This window comes from Mobula birostris, chromosome X, assembly GCF_030028105.1.
Source record: "Mobula birostris isolate sMobBir1 chromosome X, sMobBir1.hap1, whole genome shotgun sequence".
NCBI classification, from domain to species: domain Eukaryota; kingdom Metazoa; phylum Chordata; class Chondrichthyes; order Myliobatiformes; family Myliobatidae; genus Mobula; species Mobula birostris.
In genome coordinates, this window is record NC_092402.1 from 5,690,606 (window position 1) to 5,713,583 (window position 22,978).

General features: G+C 48.5%; 1 protein-coding gene across 2 annotated transcripts in view; it reads right to left on the reverse strand.

Moving 5' to 3' along the window:
• The window catches only part of LOC140191688 (cytosolic 5'-nucleotidase 3-like), an 88,288-nt gene that overhangs the window by 32,428 nt on the left and 32,882 nt on the right, over nucleotides 1-22,978 (reverse strand). For both annotated transcript variants that reach the window (XM_072249331.1, XM_072249332.1), the window contains 2 exons: nucleotides 17,216-17,262; nucleotides 7,957-8,042 (listed from right to left, as the gene is read on the reverse strand). In XM_072249331.1, coding sequence (XP_072105432.1) covers nucleotides 7,957-8,042; nucleotides 17,216-17,262 — 133 coding nt within the window. The remainder of the gene's footprint in view (nucleotides 1-7,956; nucleotides 8,043-17,215; nucleotides 17,263-22,978) is intronic.

Consider the following 22,978-nt stretch of genomic DNA (forward strand, 5'->3'; position numbering starts at 1 on the left):
GTAAGTGGGAGGCCTTCAGGAGTGTAATTTTGTACGTGCCTGTCAGAATAAAAGGTGACGATAACAAGAGTAGGGAACCTTGGTTTTCAAGGGATAATGAGGCCCTGGTTAAGAGAAAAAGAGAAGCTGCATAGCAGGTATGGACAAGTGGGAACAAATGAGGTGTTTAGAGAACACAAGAAATGCAAGAGAACAGTTAAGAAATAAATCAGGAGGACTAGACACTAGAATACTACAGCACAGTACAGGCCCTTCGGTCCTCGATGTTGTTTCGGCCCATATATTCCTTTAAAACAAGGACTAAACCCATACTACCCCGTAACCCTCTATTTTTCTTTCATCCATGTGCCTGTCCAAGAGGCTCTTAAATACCCCTAATGTTTTAGCCTCCAGCACCATCCCTGGCAAGTCATTCCAGGCACCCTCAACCCTCTGTGTAAAAAACTTACCCCTGATGTCTCCCCTAAACTTCCCTCCCATAACTTTGTACATATGTCCTCTGGTGTTTGCTATTCGTGCCCTGGGAAACAGGTACTGGCTATCCACCCTATCTATGCCTCTCATAATCTTGTAGACCTCTATCAAGTCCCCTCCCATCCTTCTACGCTCCAAAGAGAAAAGTCCCAGCTCTGATAACCTTGCCTCATAAAACTTGTTTTCCAATCCAGGCAACATCCTGGTAAATCTCCTCTGCACCATCTCCATAGCTTCCACATCCTTCCTATAATGAGGTGACCAGAACTGAACACAATACTCTCAGTGTGGTCTCACCAGAGATTTGTAGAGTTGCAACATGACCTCTCTACTCTTGAACTCAATCCCCCTATTAATGAAGCCTAGCATCCCATAGGCCTTCTTAACTATCCTATCAACTTGTGCAGTGACCTTGAGGGATGTATGGATTTGAACCCCAAGGTCCCTCTGTTCATCCACACTCTTAAGTAACCGACCATTAACCCTGTACTCAGCCTTCTGGTTTGTCCTTCCAAAGTGCATCACCTCACACTTCTCCAGATTGAAATCCATCCACCACTTTTCTGCCCAACTCTGCATCCTGTTTATATCCTCTTATACCTTCGACAATCTACAGCTCCATCCACAACTCCTCCAATCTTTGTGTTATCCGCAAACTTATTCACCCATCCTTCCACCTCTTCATCCAGGTCATTTATAAAAATCATAAAGAGCAGGGGTCCCAGGACAGATCCTTGCGGCACTCCACTAGTCAACGACCTCCAGGCAGAATACTTTCCTTCCACTACTACCCTCTGCTTTCATACTCATAGCCATACTTTATTGATCCCGAGAGAAATTGGTTTTCGTTACAGTTGCACCATAAGTAATTAAATAGTAATAAAACCATAAATAATTAAATAGTAACACATAAATTATGCCAGGAAATAAGTCCAGGACCAGCCTATTGGCTCAGGGTGACTGACCCTCCAAGGGAGGAGTTGTAAAGTTTGATGGCCACAGGCAGGAATGACTTCCTATGACGCTCAGTGTTGCATCTCGGAGGAATGAGTGTACCCCTGTGCCCAACCAGTACATTATGTAGTGGATGGGAGACATTGTCCAAGATGGCATGCAACTTGGACAGCATCCTCTTTTCAGACACCACCTCCATCCCCACAACATCACTGGCCTTACAAATGAGTTTCTTGATTCTGTTAGTGTCTGCTACCCTCAGCCTGCTGCCCCAGCACACAACATGATCGCACTGGCCACCACAGACTCGTAGAACATCCTCAGCATCGTTCTTCCTGTAAGCCAATTTTTTATCCAAACAGCCAAGGTTCCACTGATCCCATGCCTCACGACTTTCTGGAAAAATCTCTCATGGGGGACCTTGTCCAATGCTTTGCTAAGATCCATGTAGACCACATGGCTAAAAGAAGGCACGAGGTAGCTCTCACAGACAAGGTGAAGGAGAATCCTAAGGAATTCTACGGATATGTTCAGGGCAAGAGGATTGTGAGGGACAAAACTGGTCCTCTGGAAGACCAGAATGGTAATCCACGTGCGGAGCCAAAACAGGTTGGGGAGATCTGAAATGAACTCTTTGCATCCCCATTTACTCAGAAGACGGACACAGAGTTGATAGAAGAGAGGCAAAACAGCATCAATTCATGGACCCTGCACAGGTTGCAGAGGAGGAGGTGTTTGCTGTCCTGAGGCAAACCAAGGTGAATAAATCCCCAGGGCCTGACAAGGTGTTCTCTCGGACCCTGCAGGAGGTAGTTGCAGAAATTGCCGGGGCCCCAGCAGAGATATTTAAAACATCCTCAGCCACCGGAGATGTACCAGAGCCAACGGTGTTCCGCTGTTCAACAAAAGCTCTAAAGATAAACCAGGAAATTGTAGGCCAGTGAGTCTGACATCAGTTACGGGAAGGTTATTGGAAGGTATTCTCAGGGACTGGATATACGAGTACTTGGATAGATAGGGACTGATTAAAGGTGGGTTTGTGGATGGTAGGTCAAGTTTAACCAAACTTGCAGAGTTTTTTGAGGAAGTTACCAGAAAAGTGGATCAAGGCAAGACTGTGGATGTTGTCTCCCTGGACTTTAGTAAGGCATTTGACAAGGTCCCACATGGGAGGAGCAGGTTCAGTCACTGGGCATTCAGGATGAGGTAGTAAATTGGATTAGACATTGGCTTTACGGGAGAAGCCAGAGAGTGGTGGTAGATGGTTGCCTCTCTGACTGGAGGCCTGTGACTCATGGTGTGCTGCAGGGACCTGTGCTGGCTCCATTGCCGTTTGTCATCTGTATTGGATGATTTGGATGATAACGTGGATGAGCAAGTTTGCAGATGACACCAAAACTGGGGAAGTAGTGGACAGTGAGCAAGGCTATCCTGGCTTGCAGCGCAACCTAGACCAGCTGGAAAAGTGGGCTGAAAAACGGGAGATGGAATTTAACGCAGACAAGTGCGAGGTGTTGCACTTCAGTAGGACCGACCAGGGTAAGTCTTACACAGTGAACGGTAGGGCACTGAGGAGAGCACAAGAACAAAGGGATCTGCGAATACAGGTACATAATTCCTTGAAAATGGCATCACAGGTAGACAGGGGCGTAGAGAAAGCCTTTGGTGCATTGGCCTTCATAAATCAAAGTATTGAGTACAGGAGATGGGATGTTCTGTTGAAGTTGTATAAGATGTTGGTGAGGCCTAATTTGGAGTATTGTGTGCAATTTTGGTCACCTACCTGCAGGACAGATGTAAACAAGTTTGAAAAGGTACAGAGAAATTTTAGAAGGATGTTGCCGGGTCTGGAAGACCCGAGTTATAGGGAAAGATTAAGTAGGTTAGGACTGTATTCTTTAGAATGTAGAGGATTGAGAGGAGATTTGATAGAGAGATACAAAATAAGGCAAATACAAGCAGGCTTTTTCTACTGAGGTTGGGTGGGACTATAACCAGAGGTCATGGATTAAGGGTGAAAGGTGAGGTTTAAGGGAACATGAGGGGAAACTTCTTCACTCAGAGGGTCATGAGAGCATGAAATGAGCTGCCAACACAAGTGGTGCACGCGATGTCAAGGTCAATGTTTAAGAGGAGTTTGGATAGGTACATGGGTGCTAGGGTGATGGAGGGCTACGGTCCAGGTCCAGGTCATAAGACCATAAGACATTTGCGCAGAATCAGGCCATTCAGCCCATCGAGTCTGCTCCGCCATTTCATCATGGCTGATCCCGGATCCCACTTAACCCCATGCGCCTGCCCTCTCTCCATATCCTTGACACCCCGACCAATCAGGAACCTATCAACTTCCGCTTCAAGTAGACCCACAGACTTGGCCTCCACCACAGTTTGTGGCAGAGCATTCCACAGATTTAATAGTCTGGCTAAAAAAAATTCCTCCTTACTTCTATTCTAAAAGGACACCCTTCATATTTGAGGCTGTGCCCTCCAGTTCTGGATACCCCCACCAGAGGAAGCATCCTCTCCACATCCACTCTATCTGTGCCCTCTGGTCCTAGACTCCCTGCCATAGGAAACATCCTCTCCACGTCCACTCTATCTGTGCCCTCTGGTCCTAGATTCCCCTACCAGAGGAAGCATCCTCTCCACATCCACTCTATCCGTGTCCTCTGGTCCTAGACTCCCCCACTATAGGAAACATCCTCTCCACATCCACTCTATCTGTGCCCTCTGGTCCAAGACTCCTCCACTATAGTAAACATCCTCTCCACATCCACTCTATCTGTGTCCTCTGGTCCTAGACTCCCCCACTATAGGAAACATCCTCTCCACATCCACTCTATCTGTGCCCTCTGGTCCTAGACTCCCCTACCAGAGGAAGCATCCTCTCCACATCCACTCTATCCGTGTCCTCTGGTCCTAGACTCCCCCACTGTAGGAAACATCCTCTCCACATCCACTCTATCTGTGCCCTCTGGTCCTAGACTCCCCCACTATAGGAAACATCCTCTCCACATCCACTCTATCTGTGCCCTCTGGTCCAAGACTCCTCCACTATAGGAAACATCCTCTCCACATCCACTCTATCTGTGTCCTCTGGTCCTAGACTCCCCCACTATAGGAAACATCCTCTCCACATCCACTCTATCTGTGCCCTTTGGTCCTAGACTCCCCCACTATAGGAAACATCCTCTCCACATCCATTCAGTCTGTGTCCTCTGGTCCGAGACTCTCCCACTACAGGAAACATCCTCTCCACATCTACTCTATCTGTGTCCTCTGGTCCTAGACTGCCCCACTATTGAGAACATCCTCTCCACATCCACTCTATCTGTGTTCTCTGGTCCTAGACTCCCCCACTACAGGAAACATCCTCTCCACATCCACTCTATCTGTGTTCTCTGGTCCTAGACTCCCCCACTACAGGAAACATCCTCTCCACATCCACTCTATGCGTGTCCTCTGGTCCTAGACTCCCCCACTATAGGGAACATCCTCTCCACATCCAACCTATCTAGTCCTTTCAACATTTGTTAGTTTTCAATAAGATCTCCCTGCATTTTTCTAAATTCCAGTTAGTCGAGGGCCAAAGCTGCCAGACACTCCTCATATGTTAACCGCTTCATCCCTGGAATCATCCTCATGAACCTCTAGAAGTATTGCATAGGGACTTCTAAGCAATAGCACTCACTCCTGCTCCTGGACACTCACAGACCTCTGGTACACTGCTAGTGTCTTCCACAGTGAAGACTGATGCAAAGTACCCATTAAGTTCATCTACCATTTCTTTGTCCCCATTACTACCTCACCAGCATCATTTCCCAGTGGTCCAATATCAACTCTCACCTCCCTTTTATTCTTTATGTAACTTTAAACATTTTAGTATCTACTTTATATCATTGGCTAATTTGCCCTCATATTTCATCTTTTCCCTTCTTCTGTCTTTTTTAGTTGCCTTTTGTTGGATTTTAAAAGCTTCCCAATCACCCAACCTCCCAATCACTTTTGCTACCTTATATGCCCTTTTCTTAGCTTTTATGCAGTCTTTAACTTCCTTTGTCAGCCACGGTTGCCTACCCCTGGCATATGAGAACAACTTCTTCTCTGGGACATATCTATCCTGCGCCTTGTGAACTATTCCCATAAACTTCAGCCAACTCTGCTCTGCCATCATCCTCACCAGTATCCTCCTCCAATCCACCTGGACAAGTTCCTCTCTCATGCCTCTGTAATTCCCTTTATTCCATTGTGATACTGTTACATGCAAGTTATGCTTCTCCCTCTTAAAGTGCAGTATGAATTCAATCATATTATGATCACTGACTCCTAAAGGTTCCTTTATATTAAGCTCCCTTGTAAGATCTGGGTTATTACACAACACCTAATCAAAGATAGCCTTTCCTCGAGTAGGCTCAAACACAAGCTGCTCTAAAAAGCCATCTCATAGGCATCCAACAAATTCCCTGTCCTGCGATCCGACACCAACCTGATCTTCCCAATCCCCTTGCATATTGAAGTCCCCCATTACAATTGTGTCATGACACTTATTACATGCCCTTCCCAGCTCCCTTTGCAATCTCAACCCCACATCTCCGCTACTATTTGGAGGCCAATATCTGATTCCCATAATGTGTTTTTCCTTCACCCCTGCAGTTTCTCAACTCCACCCTCAAAGATCCGACCTTCTCTAACCCTATGTCACCTCTATCTAAAGATGCAATTCCATCTCTTACCAACAGAGCCGCACCCTGTGCCTTCCTGTCCATCCTTTCATAGAAACATAGAAAACCTACAGCACAATACAGGTCCTTCGGCCCACAAAGTTGTGCCGAACATGTCCCTCCCAAAGAAATTACTCGCCTTCCCCATATTCCTCTATTTTTCTAAGCTCCATGTACCATCCAGGAGTCTCTTAAAAGACCTTATCGTTTCCACCTCCACCGCCGTCACCAGCAGCCCATTCTACGCACTCACCACTCTGTGTAAAAAAAAATACTTACCCCTGATATCTCCTCTGTACCTACTTCGAAGCACCTTAAAACTGTACCCTCTTGTGCTAGCCATTTCAGCCCTGGGAAAAGTCCTCTGATTATTCACATGATCAATGCCTCTCATCATCTTGTACACCTCAATCAGGTCACCTCTCATTCTCCATCGCTCCAAGGATAAAGGGCCAAGTTCCTCTCACCTTCAATGCGTGCCCTCTGGTGTTAGACATTTCAACCCTGGGAAACAGATACTCTCTGTCCACTCTATCTATGCCTCTCATAATCTTATAAACCTCCCTCAGATCTCCCCTCAGTCTCCGATAATCCAGAGAAAACAACCCAAGTTTGTCCAATCTCATTATAGCCCACACTCTCTAATCTAGGCAGCATCCTGGTGAACCTCTTCTGCGCCCTCCCCAAAGCCCCGATGTTCTTTCTCTAGTGAGGGCCAACCAGAACCATATGCAATATTCCAGATGCGGCCCAGTTAGAGCCAAGTTGCAATATAACCTCCTGACTTCTGAACTCAATTCCTCGATGAACCAAGGCAGGCTCGCCATGTGCCTTCTAACCTACCCTATACACAAACCAATCCTCACAGAGGGATCAGAGGTGGAGAGAGCAAACAGTTTCAAATTCCTGGGTGTCAAGATCACTGAGGATCTAACCTGGTCCCAACATATCGATGTAGTCATAAGGAAAGCAAGACAGTGGCTACACTTCATTAGGAGTTTGAAGTGATTTGGTATGTCAACTAATACACTCAAAAACTTCTGTAGAGGTACCGTGGAGAGCATTCTGACAGGCTGCATCACTGTCTGGTATGGAGGGGCTACTGCACAGGACCGAAAGAAGCTGCAGAAGGTTGTAAATCTAGTCAGCTCCATCTTGGGCACTAGCCTACAAAGTACCCAGGACATCTTCAGGGAGCGGTGTCTCAGAAAGGCAGCGTTCATTATTAAGGACCTCCAGCACCCAGGGCATGCCCTTTTCTCACTGTTACCATCAGGGAGGAGGTACAGAAGCCCGAAGACACACACTCAGTGATTCAGGAACAGCTTCTTCCCCTCTGCCATCAGGGAGGAGGTACAGGAGCCTGAAGACACACACTCAACGATTCAGGAACAGCTCCTTCCCCTCTGCCATCAGGGAGGAGGTACAGGAGCCTGAAGACACACACTCAGTGATTCAGGAACAGCTTCTTCCCCTCTGCCATCAGATTCCTAAATTGACATTGAATCCTTGGACACTACCTCACTTTTTAAATATAAATTATTTCTGTTTTTGCACAAATTTAATCTATTTAATATACCTATACTGTAATTGATTTACTTATTTATTATTATTATTATTTTATTTTTTCTTCTAGATTATGTATTGCATTGAACTGCTGCTGCAAGTTAACAAATTTCACGTCACATGCCGGTGATAGTAAACCTGATTCTAATTGTGTAGACAGTTCCAGGTAGCTATGGACTTGGACCCCAAGATCCCTCTGCTCACTCACACTGTTAAGGACGCGAGAAAGTTTTGACCTTACCACTGGACCATCAACGGCAGCTTCTCCTCGATGCTGCGGGAGGGGTCGATCTCAATCGGGTAGTAAATGTTCACTAACTCCTTCATCTGCGGAGGTATAAGGAGAACGATCAGCCCTTGCAGCACCCATGGAAGCTTCCGGCCGCCCTTCGCCGGGAAATCCCGGTCGTGTGAACGGAGCTCCCGGGGGACGGAGGGCCAGCGAGCAAAGGCAACGCTTCATAGGCGACAATAAACCAGCGGGAGGAAATTTCAACAAGACTCGGCACTCGAGCCGGGAGGGAAGCTGTTCCGGGAGGGAGACGCGCTACACAGGAGCGACCTCCGCTCCGAACGCCCAAAAAGACCCGGCCGCTAATCGCCGCCACTGCCACCGACTCGTGCCCACACTGCCCCGGGTTATGGGGATCCCGGATCAGCCTCTCTGCGGACAAGCCCATCGCCCTCGACCTAAGGGGCCACAGCTTTTACCGCTACGTATGGGTTAAGTCTGTCCTCTTCCCAAAATGTCGGGGGCTCCCAGCCTGGGGTGGGGGGACATTAAAATTAAAGGTTGGGAACCCCTACATTCAATCTTCCCTCTTGGAGCAGAGGGCAGTGAAAGATCCCGCCTCAAATCTCCTTGATTCAAACCTCCAGCCTCCGTTCAAACATCCGCGAGGAGTTTGCACCGTCTCCCCCGTGACAGCCCGGGTTTCTCCCGGGTGCCCCGGCTCCCTCCCGCATTTCAAAGGACGCACGGGTTAGGGTCAGCGAGCCGCGGGCGCGCTACGTTGGCACCCGGGGGCAGGGTGACACTTGTGGTCACGGGGGTGGGGGAAGAGATGCCTTGGAGACGGCGGTAGGTACTGAACCCAGGGCAATGGCAGGATAAGAGCTACCATCACACAATTATCCACAAGGCTCCTAATTACCGCTGCTATGCCTCGACCTCGGGTTTTGGTAACGGGTTATAAAACACGCGGAAACCATCTGGCTTTTTTAAGAAGCTGCCGGAGAGAGAGAGAGAGGGGAGGGAGGGAGGGAGGGAGGGAGGGAGGGGGATAGAGAGAGAGAGAGAGAGAGAGAGGGGAGGGAGAGAGAGAGGAGAGAGAGAGAGAAAGAGAGAGAGAGGCGAGAGAGAGAGGAGAGAGAGAGAGAGAGAGAGAGAGAGAGAGAGAGAGAGAGAGAGAGAGAGGTAAAGGGGACAGATCCATACTTTACAGCACTGGCTGTAAGATCAAGTATCGAATTTTCCACCGCCGCCTGTAAGAAGCGTGTACGCTCGCCCCGTCAGCAGGTGAGTTTCTCGGGATTTCCCCAGCGTTCGTTTGGGCGATCACAGTCTTTGCATGACCGTGATTGTCCTTGGCAAATTTTGTCTACGAGGTGGTTTGCCATCGCCTCCTTCTGGGCAGTGTTTTCACAAGATGGGCGCCCCTAACCCCCCCCCCCCCAGCCATTATCAATACTCTTCAGAGATTGTCTGCCTACCATCCGTGGTCACATCACCAGGACTTGTGATCTGCACCGGCTGCTCGTACGACCGTCCACCACCTGCTCCCATGGTTTCACCTGACCCTGATCAGGGGGCTAAGCAGGTGCTACACCTTGCCCAAGGGTGACCTGCAGGCTAGCGGAGGGAAGGAGCGCCTCACACCTCCTTTGGTAGGGACGCATCTCCACCCTGGCACCCAGGAACCAGTAGCAACCATCGGAAAACTCAAAGTACCCAGTAAGAATAAAATCAGTGTAGCTTTGGATAGAGACGGTGAGGTTGTAGCCTAGCAGTTAGGTGACCTGGGTTCGATTCCTGCCTTTCCCTATCAGGAGTTGTCTATAAATCCTACAAAAAGTAGTGGACACAGCCCAGTCCATCACAGGTAAAGTCCTCCCCACCACTGAGCGCATCCACAAGGAGTGCTGCCACCAGAAAGCAGCGTCCATCGTCAGGGACCCCCTTTTCTCGCTGCTGCCATCAGGAAGGAGGTACAGGAGTCTCAGGTCCCACACCACCAGGTTCAGGAACAGTTATTACCCCCACAACCATCAGGAAGGAGGTACAGGAGCCTCAGGTCCCACACCACCAGGTTCAGGAACAGTTATTACCCCTCAACCATCAGGAAGGAGGTACAGGAGCCTCAGGTCCCACACCACCAGGTTCAGGAACAGTTATTACCCCTCAACCATCAGGAAGGAGGTACAGGAGCCTCAGGTCCCACACCACCAGGTTCAGGAACAGTTATTACCCCTCAACCATCAGGAAGGAGGTACAGGAGCCTCAGGTCCCACACCACCAGGTTCAGGAACAGTTATTACCCCTCAACCATCAGGAAGGAGATACAGGAGCCTCAGGACCCACACCACCAGGTTCAGGAACAGTTATTACCCCTCAACCATCAGGAAGGAGGTGCAGGAGCCTCAGGACCCACACCACCAGGTTCAGGAACAGTTATTACCCCTCAACCATCAGGAAGGAGGTACAGGAGCCTCAGGTCCCACACCACCAGGTTCAGGAACAGTTATTACCCCTCAAACATCAGGCTCCAGAACCACCCTGGATAACTTCAAATTTCAAAGTTCAAGAAATTTATTATCAAAGTACATATACGCACGTCACCATATACAACCCTGAGATTCATATTCTTGTGGGCGTACTCAATAAATCTATAGAGTACTAACCATAACAGATCCAATGAAAGACCGTCTAACTTGGGCGATCAACCAGAGTGCAGAAGACAACAAACTGAGCAAATAGAAAAAGAAATAATAATAATAAATAAGCAATAAATATCAAGAACATGAGATAAGAGTCCTTGAAAGTGTGTCCACATGTTGTAGGAACATTTCAGCGACGGGGCATCTGAAGTTGAGTCAAATTATTCCCACTGGTTCAAGAGCCTGATGGTTGAGGGGTAATAACTGTTCCTGAACCAGGTGGTGTGGGTCCTGAGGTTCCTGTACATCCTTCCTGATGGTTGAGGGGTAATAACTGTTCCTGAACCTGGTGGTGTGGGACCTGAGACTCCTGTACCTCCTTCCTGATGCTTGAGGGGTAATAACTGTTCCTGAACCTGGTGGTGTGGGTCCTGAGGTTCCTGTACCTCCTTCCTGATGTCTGAGGGGTAATAACTGTTCCTGAACCTGGTGGAGTGAGTCCTGAGGCTCCTGTCCCTCCTTCCTGATGGCAGCGGCAAGAAGAGAGCATGGCCTGGGTGGTGGGGGTCGCTGATGTTGGATGCTGCTTTCCTGCGACAGTATTTTCTGTTGATGTGCTCAGTGGTGGGAAGGGCTTTACCTGTAATGGACTGGGCCATATTCACTATTTTTTGTTGGATTTTCCAGTCAAGGGCATTGGTGTTTGCATACCAAGCTGTGATACAACCAGTCAATATACTCTCCACTACACACCTATGGAAGTTTGTTAAAGTTTTAGATGTCATGCCAAAAGTTCTCACTTTCAAGGGCTCTACAACTCATGTTCTCAGTATTATTTATTTACTTTTTTATTTATTATTCTTTTTCTCTCATCAAAAGCTGGTAAAAGCTGAGGTAGGGGGCATAGCCAAGCACATTCATTTGTCAATTGCTAGGAACTTTCAGACTATTCTAGAGGTGTTTAGTATTGTGGCTTTACAATACTAGATTTACATAAATATTGTTGTGTGGCCCTAACTGCTTAATTCTCTTGTGTAGTGACTTTGGGATGAGACCAGTAGGAGATACGACTACTGGGACAATGTGTACCCTGTTCATATTCCACAGTCTTTCAATTTCCTCCTTTAATTCAACATATTTCTTGTGTTTCTCACTTATTGATTTCTGTAATTTATGTGTGTTTGGAATGGCTATATCTATTAAGTAAGTTGTTCTTTGTTGTTTACCTTGTATTATTATATCCGGACAGTTATCATGGATTATTCCGTCTGTAATAGCTGATCTGTCATAATTTAATTTATGGAATTCTGACTTAAAACTGGATCAGACCTGTATTCATAGTAAGGTATGGTTTCTTTTATTGAACTTGTGTTTCAAAGCAAAATTTTGGTGAATGATGTTTACCACTTGATCGTGCCTGTGTAAGTAATCAGATTGAGTTAAACTGCTACAGGATCCTGTAATCTGATGGATTGTTTCTGGTTTCTCTTGGCATTTTTTACATTTCTCATCTTGAATTTGTTGGTCTTTTATTATGAATTTTTGATAATTTACCTCCTGGTCCTGTATTGCCACAAGGAACCCTTCCGTTTCTGGGCAGAGGTCACCAAATCTGAGCCAGGTGTTCGACGTTTCCTTGTTGACATCTAGTCTGCTCAGATCATGGGGAATATCTTCCATGGAGGGCCATGCTCTTCCATTGGGTAACTTTTTCTTCAGTAGTGTTAATGTCTTCATTTTTCTGGGTTGTGCTCTCATTTAAGTTTCCTGTACTTCTTATTAATAAATAGAGCCTGTTACTGAGCTGTATCTCTAACTAGAAATAAAAACTAGACACAAACAAATTCGGACAAACAACCAATATACAAAAGAAGACAAACTGTGCCAAAACAAAGAAACCTGAATATTAATAACAATTACCAATATTTAATATTCATCATTATTCATTTACTTATTATTATTAATAAATAATGTTGAGAACATGAGTTGTAAAGTCCTTTGAAGTGAGTCTGTAGGTTGTGGAATCAGTTCAGAGTTGAGGTGAGAGAAGTTATCCATGCCTGTACAGGAGCCTGATGGTTGAGGGGTAATAACTGTTCCTGAACCTGGTGGTGTGGGTCCTGAGGCTCCTGTACCTCCTTCCCGATGGTTGAGGGGTAATAACTGTTCCTGAACCTAGTGGTGTGGGTCCTGAGGCTCCTGTACCTCCTTCCTGATGGTTGAGGGGTAATAACTGTTCCTGAACCCGGTGGTGTGGGTCCTGAGGCTCCTGTACCACCTTCCTGATGGCTGAGGGGTAATAGCTATTCCTGAACCTGTTGGTGTGGGTCCTGAGGCTCCTGTACCTCCTTCCTGATGGTTCAGGGGTGATAACTGTTCCTGAACCTGGTGGTGTGGGTCCTGAGGCTCCTGTACCTCCTTCCTGATGGTTGAGGGGTAATAACTGTTCCTGAACCTGGTGGTGTGGGTCCTGAGGCTCCTGTACCTCCTTCCTGATGGCTGAGGGGTAATAACTGTTCCTGAACCTAGTGGTGTGGGACCTGAGGCTCCGGTACCTCCTTCCCGATGGCAGCAGCGAGCAGAGATCATGTCCTGGGTGGCGGGGCGTCCTTGACGATGCATGGCCGTTTCTTGCGACAGCGCTCCGTGTAGATGTGCTCATTTGGTGAGGCAAGTCTTTGCCTCTAACGGACTGGGCTGTGTCCACTCTTTTGGCTTTCTGCTCCTGGGCGTTGGTGTTCCCCACCAGCCTGTGATGCAACGAGGCAGAATAACTTCCGAAGGAAATGGGCTTTGGAGTTAGGAGCCAGAGGTCTGGATAAATAACGGTGCATGTTTGACGTTTAGTTTTGGACTCAATGAGCTGTGGGCGAAGCACACGGCAGGGACAGACACATCCCTCAAATACAATAACAAACAGCCAGGTCAGCTGGAAACTTTGGCAGATGGAATTTAATCCCGACAAGTGTGGCGTGACGTATTTTGGGCGCTGAAAATTGAGCAGGTGGTTGGGGTGGGCGAGTTGATTTCGGATCCCAGCAATTTACTGGCACACGTTTCCGTCAGCACCTGAGCGGACGCTGCCCACCTGCGCCGTGCCCTCCGAACGCCTGGGCTCGATACACTTGTCGATCAGTCGATTGGTCGCCGTTTGGGGAATCCCAATTGTGACGCAGCGCGGGAGTCCCGTCGCTGATTGGTTGCGCGCCGAACTCCAGGCGTTTGTCTGGAATTTCGCGCGTACCGGTTTAGAAATCGGATCGAGGTCTGCCGGCCTGTTTCCGGAATTGCTTCGCGGTCACTTTGATTTGCGCCCCTCTGGATCCCCACGGGTCGAGACGGAGGATGAGTCAATGCCAGTCAACCAGCGGCGACCCCCGCCCCGCACACTCCAAGTCGCAATTGGGTTTCCATAACAACAGACCAGTCAACTGATTGACAAGTATCAATTGTCAGAGATTGGGGAACGACCCCCACCCCCCCAACCATCGACCGCCCGAGTTGGACGGCCTCTGAATTTATCTCTGCTCTGCGCGAACCGGTTTAGAGTACATGGTTGGCTGCCGCGACGAAGAGCCACCCGAGTCACATCGCACGATGGCGCAGGAACAGGCCCTTCGGCCCACTTAGTCCCTGCCAGCCCAGTCCCAACCGCCTGCCCCCGGAGGGCGGCGGAGACAGCTCTTGGCAGGCTTCCTCTCACGGGTAGAGGGCACGGAATGCAAATTGGAAGGTCGTGCTGCCAACTTTACGGAACATAAATTTATTTCCGTTAATTTAATTATTAAGGAACACAGCGCGGAAATGTTCTTTCCGGCCCAACGAGCCGAGGCGCACAGCAAACCCACCTGTTTAACCCATAAGACGACAGGACAGAGGAGCAGAATTAGGCCATTCGGCCCATCGAGCCTGCTTTCCCCCCATTCCATCATGGCTGATCCAATCTTGCTCTCAGCCCCAGTCTCCTGCCTTCTCCCTGTATCCCTTCACGCCCTGACTAATCAAGAATCTATCAATCTCTGCCTTAAATTTACATACAGACTTGGCCTCCACAGCTGCCTGCGGCAAGGAATTCCACAGATTCGCCACTCTCTGGCTAAAAAAATTCTTCCTCATCTCTGTTCTAAAAGGACACCTCTCTATTCTAAGGTTGTGTCCTCTCGTCTTAGGCTCCCCCACTATAGGAAACATCCTCTCCACATCCACTCTATCTGTGTCCTCTGGTCCTAGACTCCCCCACTATAGGAAACATCCTCTCCACATCCACTCTCTCTGTGTCCTCTGGTCCTAGACTCCCCCACTATAGGAAACATCCTCTCCACATCCACTCTATCTGTGTCCTCTGGTCCTAGACTCCCCCACTACAGGAAACATCCTCTCCACATCCACTCTATCTGTCCCCTCTGGTCCTAGACTCCCCCACTATAGGAAACATCCTCTCCACATCCACTCTATCTGTGTCCTCTGGTCCTAGACTCCCCCACTACAGGAAACATCCTCTCCACATCCACTCTATCGAGGTGTTTCCCCATTCGATAGTTTCAATGAGGTCACCCCCTCATTCTTCTAAACTCCAGTGAATACAGGCCTAGAGCCATCAGATGTTCTTCATATAACAACCCATTCAAACCTGGAATCATTTTCATGAACCTCCTTCGAACCCTCTCTAATGCCAGCCCATCCTTTTAAGATGAGGGGCCCAAACCTGCTCACAATACTCCAAGTGAAGCATCACCAGTGCTTTACAAAGTCTCAACGTTACAACCTTGCTTTTATATTCTAATCTTCTTGAAATGAATGCTAACATCGCATTTACCTTCCCCACCACTGACTCAGCCTGCAAATTAACCTTTAGGGAAGCTTGCACAAGGACTCCCAAGTCTCTTTTGCACCTCATTTTTTTTTTTTTTTGCATTTTCTCTCCATTTAGAAACTGGTCAAACCTTTTATTTTTTCTACCAAAGTTCATGACCATACACTTCCCGACTCTGTGTTCCATCTGCCATTTCTTTGCCCATTCTCCTAATCTGTCTAAGTCCTTCTGCAGCCTATTTCCTCAAGACTACCTGCCCTTCCACCTATTGTCTGCAAACTTTGTGCAACAATTCCATCATCCAAATCATTGACATACGTAAAAAGAATCGGTCCCAACACAGACCCCTGTGGAACACCACTCGTCACTGGCAGCCAGACAGAAAAGGCTCCCTTTATTCCCACTCTTTCCCTCCTGCCAATCAGCCACTGCTTTATTCATGCTAGAATCTTTCCTGTAATACCATGGGCTCATAACTTGTTAAGCAGCCTCATGTGTGGCACCTTGTCAAAGGCCCACTGAAAATCCAAGTACACAACATCAACCAAGTCTCCTTTGTCCATCCTGCTTGTTAGTACCTCAATGAATTCCAACAGGTTTGTCAGGGAAGATTTTCCCTTGAGGAAACATGCCGACCACACCCTGTTTTATCATGTATCTCCGAGTACCCTGAGACCTCATCCTTAATAATTGTCACCAGCATCATCCCAACCAATGAGGTCAGACTAACTGGCCTATCATTTCCTTCCTTCTGCCTCTCTCAAAGAGTGGTGTGACATTTGCAATTTTACCATCAACTTCCGGAACCATTCCAGAATCTAGTGATTCTTGAACGATGATGACTACAGCCTCCACAATCTCTTCGGCCACCCCTTTCAGAACTCTGCGGTGCACACCATCCAGTCCAGGCGACTTATCTGCTTTCAGACCTTTCCGTTTCCCAAGAACCTTCTCCCTAGTTACGGTAATTTCACATGAGCCCTGAGTAAGGGTGTCAAAGGTTATGGGGGGAGGGGAGCAGGGGAATGGGGTTGAGAACATAGAACATAGTACAGCTCAGGAACAGGCCATTCGGCCCACAGTGTTGTGCTGACCTGGCTAAAAAGCAAATCAAAACCACCCAAACGCTAATCCCTCCTGCCTACACCATGTCCATATCCCCGCATCTTCCTCACATCCAAACGTCTCTTAAAAGCCTCTAATATATTTGCCTCTACCACCACACCAGGCAGCACATTCCAGACATCCACCACTCTCTGAGTAAAAAAACTTACCCCTTGAACCTACCCCCCCCCCCACTGTCAATGCCTGCCCTCTGGTGTTAGACATTTCTACCCTGGGAAACAGAAACTCCCTGTCCACTCTATCTATGCCTCTCATAATCTTATAAAGCTCTATCAGATCTCGTCTCAGCCTCCAGAGAAAACAACCCAAGTTTATCCAGCCTCTTGTGACAGCACATGCCCTCTAAACCAGGCAGCATCCAGGTAAACCTCTTTTTCACCCTCTCCAAAGCCTCCGCCCCCTTCCTATAGTGGGGGCAATTGGAACTGTACGCACTTCTCCAGGCGTGGCCTAACCAGAACAATAATGGACAGCCATGATGGAATGAGGGAGCAGACTCGATGGGCTGAATCCCTTGCCCTGTGGAGATGGCCCCAGTGTTGCCAGGGGGGAAATGGGCCAGCAATGCTGTGGTGGGGTTGGGAAGAGGCTGTCCCACCTCCTGACGCCGTGACCATTCCCCGCTCCTCCTCCACCAGGCCCAGGGCTGAGAGAATTCGTGCGAACAGGGGAGATTTTTAGATACCTTCTCACTGCAGTCCTCGGTGATCAACTTTTTGTTGTCAATAATAACTGTAATAAATGCAGAAACAAAAACAGGAACAGGATTACTGGCACGTCTGCAGGTGAGAAGAGCCCCTACTTTAATCAGTCGAGACATCAAGTTCAAATGTCTCGAGGCCAACACCAGGTGTCATGGCACATGATGTCATCATAATGCGCCATGCCATCATGGCATCATCATGTGCCGTGCCGTGTCGTTATGACCTGGGCGATCATGGTCTTTCCTTGACCATGGTCGCTCTTGGCAACTTTCTGCTACGGAAGTGGTTTGCCATCGTCTTCTTCTGGGCAGTGTCTTTTACAAGATGGGTGATTCCCCCCACCCCCTCTACCATAGGCTGTGGTAGAAGCAAGGACCCCTATGGAAAATCCTGGCGATTCTGGACAACGTTTCACACCCTCTGCATTCCACCTTGGCTGAACAGAAAAACACTTTTAGTATCAGACTAAGACAACTGCACTGCTCCGAAGAGCGCTATGTGAGGTCATTCTTACCCTTTTTAATCAGTCAACCTGTAGCCGGGGAAGTGATGGCCCCCCCGCCCCCGTTAGACTGTTTGAGGTAACTTATTTTTTACTCTTTCTTACTTCTCTTCTAATATTTGTGTATCTGTGCACTTGTAATGCTACTGTGACACTGTAATTTCCTTTGGGAACCTGATCATTAAATTTGCAGATGATACCACAGTGGTGAGGCTCATCAGCAAAAATGATGAAACTATGTACAGGGCGGAGGTCAAACACCTAGGGAGCTGGTGCAGGGATAACAACTTGATGCTTAATGTCACCAAAACCAAGTAGATGATCGTTGATTTCAGACGGTCTCAGCCTGAGCACACACCCCCCAGCATCAGCGGCCCCACAGTGGAGAGAGTGGAAAGCATCAAGTTCCTTGGGGTGCAGATCTCGGACAATCTCACCCGGTCCAGGAACACCACTGGGATTGTGAAACGGGCCCAGCAGAGATTGAACTTTCTGAGGAAGCTTAAACAAGCATCACTCCCCACTAACATCTTAACTACATTCTACAGAGGCGTGGTTGAGCGTGTGCTGATCTTTAGCACCACAACCTGGTGCTCCAGCTGCAGTACTGTCGACAAAAAAGCCTTGCAGAGGGTGGTTAGGGGAGCAGAGAAGGTTATTGGGGTCTCCCTACCTTCTGTCCAAGACCTCTTGCAGAGTCGATGCCTCCAGAAGACACGGTAAATCATTAAAGACCCCTCACACCCTCTCCATGAACTGTTTGTTCTTCTGCCATCAGGCAAACGTTACAGGAGCATCAAAACTAAAACCACAAGGCTTCTAAACAGCTTCCTCCCACAGGCAGTCAGACTGCTAAATAGCTGCTCCACCTGACTCTGCTTTGGACACTTTTAACTTGCACTGGACACTTATAACTTGATTTTAACTGACATGTGGTTGTTGTGTTTTACTATTTATTGTTATGTTTATTATTTAGTGTTGCATTTGTTATGTTATGATTGCACTGCCCCTGGGAAATGCTGTCTCATTCTGCCCTGCAGAGCTGATGTACAGTTAGAATGACAATAAAGTTTTTTGAATCTTGAATCTAAAGTGTCACCCTATCTGCCTACTCTCCAGAGATTGTCTGCCTGGCGTCAGTGGTCACATCACCAGGACTTGTGATCTGCACCGGCTGCTCGTACGACCGTCCACCACCTGCTCCCATGGTTTCACGTAACCCTGATTGGGGGGCTAAGCAGGTGCTACACCTTGCCCAAGGGTGACCTGCAGGCTAGCGGAGGGAAGGAGCACCTCACACCTCCTTTGGTAGAGACGTATCTCCACCTCATCATCCAAAATATGTTACAGCTTACTAAAAAGCCAGCCCATCCTTTTCTTAGATAAGAGGCCCAAACCTGCTCACAATTCTTCATGCGCGGTCTGACCAGTGCCTTATAAACCCTCAGCATTACACCCTCGTTTTTGAGATTCTAGTTCTCTGGAAAAGAAAGCGAACAGTGCATTTGCCTTTCTCACCACCCACTCAGTCTAGCAGCTGTCAGATGCTAGTAACCCAGATGACCCAACGTACCCCAGTCAGACCCCCAGCAGAACGGACCGGGCATGGTGTCAGCACACTTTCCCAAAGGGTCAAAGAGACAACCTCTGCCCTGCTCTACCGCGCGCGTTGGTTCTGATGTTGCTCGGAAACCAAAAGCTATCACCTTGTACCTCCTTCCTGAGTGCCAGGTGTGAACCAGCCACACAGGGACAGTCAGGGTGCAGTTTAAATGATTGAAAGGATGTTTACAGCCATGAGAAATGGGAGCAGAATTAGTCCATTTGGCCCATCGAGTCTGCTCCTACATTCAATCATGGCTGATCCTTTTTTCTCCTCCTTAGCTGCACTCCCCGCCCTTCTCCCCGTAACTTTTGATGCCATGTCCAATCAAGAACCTATCAAACTCAGCCTTAAATATACACAACGGCCTGGTCTCCACAGCTGCCTGTGATAATAACTTCCACAAATTCACTACCCTCTGGCTAAAGAAATTTCTCCACATTTCTGTTTTAAATGGACACTCCTCTATCCTGAGGCTGTGCCCTCTTGTCCTAGACTCTCCCACATGGGAAAGATCCTTTCCACATCTACTCTGTCTAGGCCTTTGAACATTCGAAAGGTTTCAATGAGATCCCCCTGCCCCCCCCCACCATCCTTCTGAATTCCAGCGAGTACAGACCCTGAGCCTTCAAAACGTTCCTCGTATGATAACCCTTTCAATCCTGGACTTATCCTTGTGAACCTCCTCTGGATTCTCTCCAAAACCAGCACATCTTTTTTTGAATGAGGAGCCCAAAACTTACAATACTCAAGGTGAGGCCTCACCAGTGTCTTATAAAGCCTCAGCATCTCATCCCTGCTCTTGTATTCTAGACCTCTTGAAATGAATGCTAACATGGCATTTGCCTTCCTCACCACCGACTCTACCTGCAAGTTAACCTTCAAGGTGTTCTGCACAAGGACTCCCAAGTCCCTCTGCATCTCAGATTCCTGGATTTTCTCCTCATTTAGAAATTAGTCCGTACATTTATTTCTCCTATCAAAGTGCATGACCATGCATTTTCCAACATTGTATTTCATTTGCCACTTTCTTGCCCATTCTCCTAATCTGTCTAAGTCCTTCTGCATCCTACCTGTTTCCTCAATGCTACCTGCCCCTCCACCAATCTTCGTATCATCGCAAACTTGGCAACAAAGCCATCTGTTCCATCATCTAAATCATCGATATACAGCGTAAAAAGAAGTGGTCCCAACACTGACCCCTGTGGAACACCACTAGTCACTGGCAGCCAACCAGAAAAGGATCCTTTTATTCCCACTTGCTGCCTCCGACGAATCAGTCAGTGCTCTAACCATGTTAGTGACTTTCCTGTAATACTATGGACTCTTAACTTGGTAGCAGCCTCATGTGTGGCACCTTGTCAAAGGCCTCTTGAAAGTCCAAATACACAACATCCACTGCATCCCTTTTATCTATCCTACTTGTAATCTCCTCAAAGAATTCCAACAGGTTCATTAGGCAGGATTTTCCCTGAAGGAAACCATGTTGACTTTGTACTATCTTGTCCTGTGTCACCAAGTACTCCATCACCAGAGGCTGAGGGGAGATCTGATAGAGGTCTATAAGATTATGAGAAGCTTAGGTGGAGTCGTTGGGTGGCAGGGTAGAGATATGTCCCTACCAAAGGAAGTGTGAGGTGCTCCTTCCCTCCGCTAGCCTGCAAGTCACCCTTGGGCAAGGTGTAGCACCTGCTTAGCCCCCCGATCAGGGTCAGGTGAAACCGTGGGAGCAGGTGGTGGACGGTCGTACGAGCAGCCGGTGCAGATCACAAGTCCCGGTGATGCGACCACTGACGCCAGGCAGACAATCTCTGAAGAGTATTGATAACGGCTGTGGGGGTCACCCGTCTTGTAAAGTCACTGCCCAGAAGAAGACGATGGCAAACCACTTCTGTAGGAAAATTTGCCAAGAACAATCATGGTGATGGAAAGACCGTCATCGCGACACGGCGCGTAATGATGATGTCACACGACACGGTGCACAATGATGATGATGAGATAGAGTAGACAGACCATATCTTTCCCCCAGGGTCGAAATGTCTGACACCAGAGGGCAGGCATTGAAGGAGAGAGGGGTTAATTTCAAAGGAGATGTGAATGGAAAGAGTAGTAGGTGCCGGGAGTGCACTGCCTGGGGAGGTGGAAGAGGCAGAAACGTTAAAGACTTTCGAGAGACGTTAGACAGACACATGACTGCGAGGGAAGTGGAAGGATATGAACATTGTGTAGACATTCTGTAATTTAATTGGTTCAGCACAACATTGTGGGCTGAAGGGCCTGTTGGGGTGCTGTACCTGCTCCCTGGGTGGCACTCTGTCTGACGCAGCCGCGTTACAGTCTGCGGGACGTGGGCCGAATGGCCCGTTCCTGTGCTGATCTGTCCTCTCTGTGGCACTCTGTCTGACACAGTCTGCGGGACATGGGCCGAATGGCCTGTTCTTGTGCTGCTCTGTTCTCTCTGTGACACTCTGTCTGACACAGCTGCGTTACAGTGTGTGGGATGTGGGCCGAATGGCCTGTTCCTGTTCTGCTCTGTTCTCTCTGTGACACTCTGTCTGACACAGCTGCGTTACAGTCTGTGGGATGTGGGCCGAATGGCCTGTTCCTGTTCTGCTCTGTTCTCTCTGTGACACTCTGTCTGACACAGCTGCGTTACAGTCTGCAGGACGTGGGCCGAATGGCTCGTTCCTGGGTGACACTCTGTCTGACACAGCTGTGGGACGGCATGCAGATGCTGTGATAATCTCACAGCAGCACCCAAAACGTGAACGCCTGGGCTCACCGACAGGGTTCAGGCTCTCCCAGGATGGGAAGCACGAGGGGCCGGAACAGATTGAAGCTCCTCCTCGACTTGGAGTATTGTTCTACACACACAAAGTTCTGGAGGGACCCAGCAGATCTAGGCAGTCGACGGTCCAGGTCGAGACCCTTCATCAGGACTGGGTAAAAACGGATGAGAAGTCAGGGTAAGAAGGTGGGGAGAGGGTAGGAAGGTGTACAAGGTGGTAGGTGATAGGTTAACCCGGGAGAGGGGGGAAGGGGGTGAAGTAAAGAGCCGGGAAGTCGATTGCTGAAAGTGATACAGGGCTGTGGAAGGGGGGATCTGAGAGGAGAGGGTAGAAGATCATGGAAGGAAGGGAAGGGGGGTGGAGTGCCAGAGGGAGGTGATGGGCAGGTAAGGAGATAAGGTGAGAGAGGGAAATGGGGATGGGGAATGGTCAGGGAGCGGGGTGGGCAATTCAAAAAATCAATGTTCATGCCACCAGGTTGGAGGCTGCCTAGATGGAATACAAGGTGTTTCGGAATACAAGGTGTTTCTCCTCCAACCTGAGGTTGGCCTCGTCGCGGAGAGGAGGCCGTAGACTGACGTTTGGCTGTGGAATATTGTGTTCGGTTCTGGTCGCCTTATTACAGGAAGGACCAGAAGCTTCAAGAGGGTGCAGAGGAGATTCACCAGGATGCTGCCTGGATTAGAGAGGGTGCAGAGGAGATTCACCAGGATGCTGCCTGGATTAGAGAGGGTGCAGAGGAGATTCACCAGGATGCTGCCTGGATTAGAGAGGGTGCAGGGGAGATTCACCAGGACGCTGCCTGGATTAGAGAGGGTGCAGAGGAGATTCACCAGGATGCTGCCTGGAT